This window comes from Vigna radiata, chromosome 8 (assembly GCF_000741045.1).
Source record: "Vigna radiata var. radiata cultivar VC1973A chromosome 8, Vradiata_ver6, whole genome shotgun sequence".
Lineage (NCBI taxonomy): Eukaryota > Viridiplantae > Streptophyta > Magnoliopsida > Fabales > Fabaceae > Vigna > Vigna radiata.
Window position 1 is genome coordinate 6,523,425 of NC_028358.1, and position 10,217 is coordinate 6,533,641.

Genomic DNA, 10,217 nt, shown 5'->3' on the forward strand with positions numbered 1-10,217 from the left:
CATGTACTCTTGTATCAATTTATTATTATAAATAGAAAATTATGAGAGGGATCAATCAAGCCCTCTAGAATTATTTTACAGTTTAATTCTCAAGTATATATATATATATATATATATATATATAAACCAACATTTCAGCCCATAATTCTTCCTTGTGGTGAAACAATGATTGGTATTATGTATAATTACTTATAATAGTGTATTATTGGGTAATAAAAAAAATGTATAATAGTCTTTTTAGTCCTCACTTTCGTTATCTAATCTCAATTCAGTCTCCATTTTTAAAAATGTGTGGAATATGTCCATAATTAGTAAAATTTGTGTCAAGTTTGTTTCTTCCATTAAGCCTCATCAAACGGAGTTAATGCATTAATGATATGGCACCAGTAATCTGCAACAGGTCACTATATTCATTTGTGAGTGATGACGTGTAAGTGATTAACAAAGAATATGAATTTTTATTAAGTTGGGGTTTTATAATTTGGGGAAAATCTGATTTGGACATAGATCGAACCAACTTCTTCTCCTTTCTATTGCGAACATGATCGTCTTCTCTTTTTTGTTCTTCTTCAAATTTGTCTTGTTCTCTTTCTTTTGTTGTTCTTTACCGTTTGTATTTTTGGGTTTGTCTGTTGGCAGTAGGGTGGTGGTTCATCTTTGGCGAGTTGGTGCTCCCTCATTTGTAGTTGGTTGGCGAAGTGGTTCATTGTTCGTGGTTTGTGCTTGTCTCGCTTTGGGGTTCGCTTTCAAGTGTCAATGTCTTTGAATCAAGGATGTTCGTCTTGCTCATGGGGGAGTTGTCGTGGTGGTACATCCAGAGGATTCGTTGGAAGCTAAATATGCCATTGTGGGGAGGTTGCTGTGTTGAGAGTGGCAAAAACCGTTAAGAATGAGGGGAAGCAATTATGGGGCTGCCCTAATTACAAGGTTTTTAGTTCAATTTTTGTGGTAAATTGTTCTGGTGATTAATGAAATGTTAATGATTGGATACTTTGAACAACGGACAATAAATGAAGAACTGAAAGGATGCAATTTCTTTAAGTGATGTATTGAAGGTAATGTAGACGATGCTAGTAGTACAATTGCTAGGCAAAGGAGGAAGACTAATAGCCTCGAGAAATCTGTTATGGCTTTTCAGAGAAGGGAGAAGATGTCGATTTGGATGCTATGTTTTATGGGGTTCATAAACATCATCCTTCTTTGTATTTTGTTCAAAAGTCCATGATGTGTTGTAGTAGTTGGTTGTTTAGGAGAGCACTTTGGCCTTATTGTAATATATTGTAATATGAGGTTTTGAAATGACTGAGAAATCTGAATTTGTGCATTTGAATTTATTGCTTGAATATACATTTTTTCTGATATATACAAGATAAGATAATTGAACTTTAAATTGAAACGAGAAAGTGGTGTGTCATCCTCATTGTATCTGAATTGAGATTTCAAAAGCAGAGTGAAAATGAATGTGCACTTATGAAGTCAGTAATGAACACTGGTGTTGCCAGAAAAATCGCAGAACTAGAGTAAATGTATGGAGGCTGTAACATCCTACCACACCATGGTGATTTACCAAAACTCTGTTCAAACACCATAGACAGATAAAACGCGATATACCAAAGGATTACAGAAAATACAGGAGTAAATATTAATGATAGCTAGCTAATGTTTACAAGAGTAAATATCTTAAAACAAAACATAATTACTACTTAAAGTAAAGCTCAACAAGCTTCTTCAAAGTGTCAAATACACTAGTGAATGGATTAAGCTCAATAGGCATCAAGCTTTTGCTACCACTTATAACATAGAATCACAAATTCTACAACTTATATCAGAAATAAAATGCTGAGAAATGGTGGTTTGAATGGCCAATTTGCACAAAAGTGTTCTGACTCAGAATTTTATGTTTGGAGCAAGTTTTCTTTATGAAATATGACTTGTACAAGCTACCAGAAAAGGCTAAATATTATGAAATCAAAATATCACTGGTACAGTTGCTCTTTAACACCAATTTTAAGCCAATTTACCAACAAATTTTCATCAGAGGATGAAACTGAACTGTTATCAATTAATATGGCTCAAGGACAACAAATTAAACTTGAACATATTTAAAAATCAGAAAAGACTCAAACAAAAATGGTGCATTTCAGTCAATTTGCATAGTTGAATACATTTTGGAACTTCAGTGATGCTACCATGTCGTTGATTACAGAATTAGATTACAAAGCAGCCAATACTGGGTTGTAACATACTGTGATGTCAATGTTCAAAATACATGTCAATTTTCAAAAACCTTCTAAAGTGTTGTTGTTTGTTGGTTGGCTTTGAGGTTGCTGACTTGGTGTTGTTGTTGGTTGGCTTTGAGGTTGCTGACTTGGTCCTGTTGTTGGCTGGCTTTCAGGTTGCTGACTTGTTGAAGGACGTTGTGGGCAAGTATTTTTTTTATGATCAAGCTGCCTACATATGGAACATCTCTTACGAGTTCCATTTTGCTTTAGTTGTGTGTCATCCTTCTTGAGTTCCCAAGCCTCTAGCCTTCTCTTCTTTTTTGGTCTGCAAGGTAACACCCTATTAGGTGGAGGTAAAACATCAGGATGAGCAGTCATTTCCCATAGATGATGACCGTTGACAGGGTATATCATTGAAATGTATGTTTCTTGGTATGTTGCCCTTCTAAACCAATGTGGGACGTAGTCTTCTCCATTGATGCTCAAAAAATTCATGGCAACTAGTGCATGACAACATGGGATTCCTGTTAAAGTCCACTTGCTACAATTGCATTTCAGTTTATCTATGTTAACCATATACTTCTCACAAATCATTGAAGTGTGTTTGACCTCAAAAATTTTCTATCCTGACCAACTGCAATCATAACTAATTTAAATCAGTATTAAAAGTAAAAATTTGAAAACATAAGATGAAGTCCAAATTCTGATGTAGTGATGTGCACATACCTAGGTATCCAAAATTTAGTCATGTGCAATTCTTTTTGAAATCTTTTTTTAACCTTTGGGCAAAGACTACCTTCAAATGTAGTTATTTTCTGTCTATTTGTTGCCCATCTCTTCATGAGGTAGGTACGACTATCTTCCATCATTGTGATGATGGGCTTACCTCTTACATGTAGTATGACACTGTTAAAAGCTTCTAACATATTATTCACTAAGGTGTCATAAACAGCTTTACCCGTAAACCTTGAACGTGACCAAAATCTAATTTAACAAATTAGAAGTTTAAAACATCAGGTAGGAGATGAAACCACAAATCAACAAATATTCATTTCATTGAAGATAAATACATTCAACACAAAACACATACCTTGGTGGAATTGCATCTGGATTCACATCTTTAATTTCTCTCATCACTACCTCTCATTCTGGAGGGTGTGTTGATGATGCTGCTTTCCATAATAGATGTTTTAGAATATGGCCAGGAAATTTGTTCCTAAAATTTGCATAAATGTGGCACACTCAAAATCTGTGTTCCACACCAGGTAGAAAATTCTTGTAATGTTGGCACTAGTCCCTATCAAAGTCAAAACATGAAGCTATACAAGTTATAATAGAAGACATGAAGGTTTCAAAGATAAAAAAAACAGGAATGGGCTACGTTACTCACTTTTTGTTGATCTGAAATATATGTGATTGTTGAAGAAAGCTCCTCACCACCAAGATCATCAATGAGCAATTCTAAAAACCAAATCCAATTGTCCTTATTCTCCATCTCAACAACAGCATAGGCCAAAGGACACGTTTGCTCATTCCCATCTCTTGCAACCGTAGTTAACAACTCACCTCCATATTTTCCTTTTAAGAAACAACCATCTAAACCTATAATAGGTCTACAAGACACGAAGTTGTCCATATAGGCCTTGAAACACACATACATTCTCTTGAATATTCTATTGTTCTCATTAGGTTCAACCATAACTTTCACAGTTGAACCAGGATTAGACCGAAGCAACTCGTTTGAATAGTCATAAAGTCTTCTATATTGTTCTTTAAAATCACCTTCAATTTGTTTAAAAGCCATTGCTTTTGCCCTACATGTTGTAGACCGAGAAACATCAATGTTCCACTTCTTAGAAACTTTGTTTTGGAGGTTATACAAATTAATATTGGGATTCTCTTTTATGGTCTTCTCTAACCTCTCGCTCAACCATTTTGAAGTCACTAAACGGATGTTAAAGTCCCTACTGCATGTGTGGTTGTCTATAATCTTCCTTAGCTGCCATGTATTTTCAGTTGCCTTATATGCACAATATGCATATCATGGACATTTTCCTTTTGACCCACAACACCTAACACATACTCTTTTTTTGTCATTTACATTTTCCTTTTGACCCACAACACCGAACACATACTCTTTTTTTGTCATTTTTATAAACTTTTAATTTCCTTCCATTCTCTACTCCATACGTTCTTATGGCTTCTGTAAAATCTTTTTTGTCAGGGAAATACGTGCCCACTTCCCATTTATATTGTTCCATACTTTTGGGCATAGGAAAAAGCCCAAAATCCCCATACCCATCTCTATCATTATCTGCGTTGTCACTTTCAACAATACTGTTCAAACTCTCAGATTCCCATTCACTTTCTGATAAACCCCTAGGTCCACCAATTTCTACTTTGTTAGTAGGTTCAAATATATCACATTCCACTTCATCTCTATCGTCATTCAAGACATCCTCTTCAGACCCACTCCAACTTCTAACATCATACTCATCAGCTTCTACATCACCCTGACTCTGTCCCTCAACACCATTACCCTCTAACTCACCCTTTACCTCAGTCACTCCCTCTACCTACACTTGTACCTGAGGCTCTACATCAGCCACCGCCTCTGCCTCAACTTGTACCTCACCTTCTACCACATCATCTACATCAGCCACTGCCTCAACATCAACTTCTGCCTCAACTTCTACCTCACCTTCTACCACATCAGTTACATCACCCACTACCTCAACCTCAGCTTCACCAACCTATATCTCAACTTGCTTTTCAGCACTCTCTTTCTCTCGACTTCTACTTCACCACTAGGTCTCTCAAATGCTGGTTGAGAAGAGTATTCCAACTCCAGGAGGTATTGTTGACAAATTGGCAAGTGTACCAAATCGTACAAGTAATATAAATGGTAAGACCAAGTATCGTTTTCCCAAGAGACTTGTATGGCTTCCTCGTTCGCGTGAATCAAAATAATAAGACTTGAGAAATAAAAATTAATAAATTGGATTTGAGAACAAAAATATTAACATGCAAAAAATAAAGTGATTCAGTTGACAAACGAAAACAATGGATGAATGGATGTTGTTGGGTACTAACAATTTCATCTATTCCACTCTCTCTTACATACTACCCTTGAATATTAGTTGATTGATTCAATTGTTATGCGACTTTCTTAGCCTCCCCTCAACCCGATCCCTCGGCGAAAAGGGCCTAATATTAACTACTGGCTTGCTATCCCTAGCCTCCCCTAGTAATTAATACCGCATTATAAACAGAAGTTAGCACAATTGATCATCCTACCTCTATCCTTAGGTGGTATTGCAGAATCAAGAGATTACTCACCAGTTCATGTCATTATTGTACGTCTCCATATCAATAAAGACAAACATCAATATACCGAATGAGTTAAACGATAAAGGCCTTAAGCACAGATGATAACCCAACAATAATCAATCGAAACATATGGAGACCATAAAAATAATCAATAGTTTCAATAAGAGAGAGTATCAAAAGATTACATTGTTTTCTTCAACAACAATAGGGTTTAGTTCACCATAGACATGGTGAAACTAGATGAAAAATGGAAGAAGAATGGAAGAGCAAACCCTAGAAAAGATGAAAAGGAGCCTAAGCATCCAAGAGATCCTCTCCAGAGAGCAAAATTAGGTCTGGTCGTTCTCCCCTGTCAAAAGAATGACTCTGAACTCGTAGTAGGGGTATAAATAGGTGAGGAGCGCGTCAGAAAATAAGCCCAAGTCCAGCGAGCCACCGTCGGGCGGTGTAAGTGTGCCGCCCGGCGGTTTGCCACAAATTGCCCTACCGCCCGGCGGCAATTGCCACCGTCAGGCGGTTTCCCTAAGATCCGCCCGGCGTCAATCGCCATGCCTTCTCCTCGTCCTGGTGTGCGTGTGCCGCCGGGCGATGCGTCGACTCTTCAAATCTTCATTTTTCTGCTCTTTTCTTGAGTCAACGACATGTATCTTCAACTCCATTCTTTACTTTTCTCAAATTAGCTACAAAACAATGCAAAACAAGCATAAAATCGCTAAAAACAGCTTTTGACTCTCTTTAAACTCATTTATTGAGTTTTGCTTGATTATAAGCTCATTCTGAGTAGTAAAGGGTGTGATTTGGTCCAAATTGACATATGAAAATCATTGTTTTTCAACCTTCATCAGATACTGAGGCTCACCCACCATGTGTATAACATAAACGTGAGCTTGACCATTAAAATAGCAATATTAACAAGATGACATGCACCTTTGTCATCTGGTAACAGTTCCAAACAATCTTCTAAAACAGGACCACGACCCAATGAATACCACAACTCCCTTTACATTCCTATAACCCATCTCCTTAAGAATACTTAATATTTCAAAGTAACTCCATCAATCTGGATCAATTTTTAAAATTGTGGTTTGACCATTGTGGTATCTGAATGTCCCATTATTCTCAAATTTTCCCACATGGTGAAACACGATTTCAACGTCTGAGTTGGCCATCTAAACTAATATAAAAATTGTTTACAGTTAATCTATGCTTAACCCAAATGTTATCTACCAAAAAAATAAGTAAAACAAAGCAAAAGTAAATGACGAGAATAAAAAAAAAAATTTGTCCACACACCAGTAGGGGGACCACAATTACAAACCCTATTCGAAGCACATGCACAGATAATGAGGACAGTAAACAAACAAAGCATACACAAATTAAAACTTATGGGGGACCACAGTGACAACAACCAAACACTACACAAAAGCTTCCATAAACGCACCTTTGAATCACGCTTTTTGTAACACCCACGAACACGATTTCTAGAAGAAAGTGTCCAAATCCAACGTAAAACGACCTATACACAAGCTCTGTGTTCGCAATGTATGCCAAGTACAACAACAATTGTATCTTCTCTTACACAATTCCAATTGCCCTAAATCAAATTTTCCCCAAATCACATTATCACACCCTATCATCTGTAAATTATTTACACATCATCACTCACAAATTAATATAGTGACACATTAACTCTACCTAATGTCACATTATTAATACATCAACTTTGTTTGGTAAGACTTAATAGAAAAGACAAACTTAAAACAAATTTTATTAAGTATGAATATATTTCACACATTTTGAAAATGATGGAGTCTGAATTGATATTAAACAACTAAAGTAAAGACCAAAGAGACTAAGTATATTCAAGCATATTTTTGTGAAATAATAACACTAAGCCTATGTTTGTTTTTACATATTTTTTCATAAGCTGATTTTATAGGATCTATGTTTGTTTTTACATATTTTTTCATAAGCTGATTTTATAGGATTTAAAAAAACAGACGAAGATTTAAACAAAAACCAGCTCACTCCTTACTCTATTAACATTTCTTTTTAATGTTTTTTCACTTTATATTAATTACATTTTCTAGCTTTTCCACTGCTGCTCACTCGCATTTAATTTATATTAATTTTAAAGAATCAATTTAAAATAATTTCATAAATCAAATTATTACTTAATTTTATTTCATTTTAATTTTTAAAAATCATATTTTTATCAATACTAATTTTTTTTCATGTTAAATAATCACTCATATCATATATCATTATAATATAATTTACACTATTTATAATTTAATTTAAATTACTTTATATATAGTGATAAAATAGTAATTTTATCCTTTTATCATTACATACTTCCTAACTTTCATCAACTTTTCTTTTTATTTTTTATTTTTTTCAAATCATAGTCTCTCAAATTCCAAAAAGGTGCAATCTGGTGAAAAAACTTATTTTTTTTTACTGAAGTTGAACCAAACTTAATATCCAAAAGATGGAATCTTGCTTCAGACAAACTGAAATTAATCACCACCAACAATTGAAATATCCTCAAACACTAACACTTGAGAAACAAAAGTATAGAAAAGGCAAAAACAACATTCAAGATAAGCATCATTTCACATCCAATAGAAAACAACATGATTTTAACCAAAGTCACTCTAAATCATCATAAATTTCTCCATTCCACTAAAACATTCTTTTGGTTTCTGATATGGTTAGAAGCCATTCTTATTCCACAAAAAAATTTTCTTAAAAGGAAATTGGTAGATATGATATGACAGAGACATGAACTTCAAAACCAAACAATGAGGTGATTAATGTACATCGTGTTATTAACATTGTCTGTTAGAAGAACAAAAGAGAAATTCAACAGTGGACAAACCTTCCAAGAACAAAATCATGAGCTTCTAAAACATGATCAAACACTTTCATCACAACAACATAACAACTCAAAGTAACACGATAACGATCTGAGAAAAGATAACAGTCGTCCCTAACCCAGTAAAACCTTCCTTAAAACCCATATTGTGATTATTAAAGAAGAGAAGGAAAGAAAGAAAGAGAAAAAGAAAAGAGTGAAAATTTCTAATCGGCACCTCCATAAGCCTGAAGAGCCTCTCCAGTTAACCTGCAAATCCTCCACTCGTTCAAGAGATCGGCACCCATCTCTTCATAAAACTTAATGGCATTCACGTTCCAATCGAGCACCACCCACTCCACCCTCCCGTACCCCATCTTCACCGCCTGTTTCGCCACCGCCGACAGAAGCATTCTCCCAAACCCCTTTCTCCTGTAACACTCCCTCACGAACAAATCCTCCACGTAAAACCCTGGCTTCCCAAGAAAGGTAGAGTAGTTCGGGAAGAACAACACAAACCCCACAACCGTCACATCATCCGTCGTCTTGAACGTCTCTCGCTCGGGGTCCTCAATGGGGATACTCAGATTCACGTACTTCGTGAGGGGTGTGAAGAACGGGTTCGAGTCCACGCTTGAAACGGCGAAGGGTTTGGGAGAAGCTTCTAGAAGGAAGAGGGTGAAGGAGTGGAAGGGCTGAGCGGTTGGGGAGAAAAGGGTAGCGGCGAGGGAGGACTCTGTGGCGGAGAAGAGGTGAGTCAGGCGTTCAAAGACGGCCATCTGGTGGATCAGTTTGTGGATGTGGGGAACGTCGGCGGGGGTGGCCAGGCGGATGCGCGTGAAGAGAGGGGTGGTTTCCGGTAACGATGTGGCGGGCTCCGGAGCCGGAGTTGGGGCCGGAGGCGGCGCTGCGGCGGCCATGGTTTGAGGTTCGGTGGAAAAAGTAAAGAAAGGGTTTATGGTTCTTTGCGCGAGAGAGTTCCAGATATGGTTTGGAAGTTGGATTGGTTAAATGGCACAAGAGTTTTCGTTTTTGTGCGATAAACCTTTAAAAAAAGTAAAATATAATTTTTTAAAAATTAAATTTAAATATAAAATTATATGAAATAATTTATTTATTTATTTTGAATTTTTTTTTTATTTCAATACTTTAAACACATTATCTTTCAAATAAGCAATCATACCATATCCATAATTTAATTTAATAATCCAAATCAATTTAATTTATTTATATTAACCTACGTTGGTATAAACAATAGTTATTTACTTACATTTGTAGGATTTGAATAAAAGTGATGTGATTTTGAATCTGAAATAGACAGGATAATATATATATATTAAAAATTGAAATTTCGAAATCTAACTAAATTTCTCTTTTGTTTAGATTTCACTTTTTTGGTGTTTCAAAAGGTTTCTTGATTACGAAGCAAGAATAATTGTTGTTTATAGAACCGCTTCCACGTGTCTCTTGCTTAACGTACTCTTCTTTTTTTTTTTCCTCATCATGACTACTCATGTTTATAATTTATATTTGGCTTAATATTTCTATTGATCCTCTTATTTGTTAACTAATCTCATTTTGGTCTTTCAGTTTGTAATAGTTTCAATTTAGTCACAATTTTGAAAATATGAACACATTTTATCCCATTCGTTAAGGCGTTAATTTGAGCTGACTTGTATTTTTTTTTTTATATATTTTAAAATCATTAAATCCACGTGGATCTTTTTTATTTTTCTGGTACCAGGGTTCTCCATATTCAGCACCACCTCCTTCACCAAAATTCTGGGTGGACCATGACCCTCCTCACT

The 10,217-nt window shown here is 35.6% G+C and overlaps 2 protein-coding genes across 3 annotated transcripts; both read right to left on the minus strand.

Moving 5' to 3' along the window:
• Positions 1–2,197: 2,197 nt before the first annotated feature.
• Positions 2,198–4,390, minus strand: LOC111242303. Of its 2 annotated transcripts, XR_002669102.1 has the most exons (3): positions 3,613–4,390; positions 3,313–3,519; positions 2,198–2,547 (listed from the first exon to the last, which is right to left on the minus strand). XR_002669102.1 is itself a non-coding variant. In XM_022784890.1 (2 exons), the coding sequence occupies exons 1-2, from the start codon at positions 4,024–4,026 to the stop codon at positions 3,439–3,441; spliced, it is 495 nt and encodes a 164-aa protein (XP_022640611.1). In that variant the 5' UTR covers positions 4,027–4,390; the 3' UTR covers positions 3,200–3,438. The 2 variants fall into 2 exon arrangements, 1 of the variants encoding a protein (XP_022640611.1); XM_022784890.1 differs by lacking the exon at positions 2,198–2,547 and having other exon boundaries at positions 3,200–3,519.
• Positions 4,391–8,342: 3,952 nt separating this feature from the next.
• Positions 8,343–9,427, minus strand: LOC106771171 (probable acetyltransferase NATA1-like). Its single transcript, XM_014657095.2, has one exon. The coding sequence runs from the start codon at positions 9,327–9,329 to the stop codon at positions 8,637–8,639; it is 693 nt and encodes a 230-aa protein (XP_014512581.1). The 5' UTR covers positions 9,330–9,427; the 3' UTR covers positions 8,343–8,636.
• Positions 9,428–10,217: the final 790 nt, after the last annotated feature.

Bases quoted from the DNA above. Each gene is read 5' to 3' on its own strand.
- LOC111242303 (XM_022784890.1), bottom strand. From the start codon at position 4,026: ATGGCTTTTAAACAAATTGAAGGTGATTTTAAAGAACAATATAGAAGA. The intron at 3,520-3,612 runs GTGAGTAACGTA...TGACTTTGATAG, and splicing joins ATATTTCAGATCAACAAAAA to GGACTAGTGCCAACATTACA.
- LOC106771171 (XM_014657095.2), bottom strand. From the start codon at position 9,329: ATGGCCGCCGCAGCGCCGCCTCCGGCCCCAACTCCGGCTCCGGAGCCC.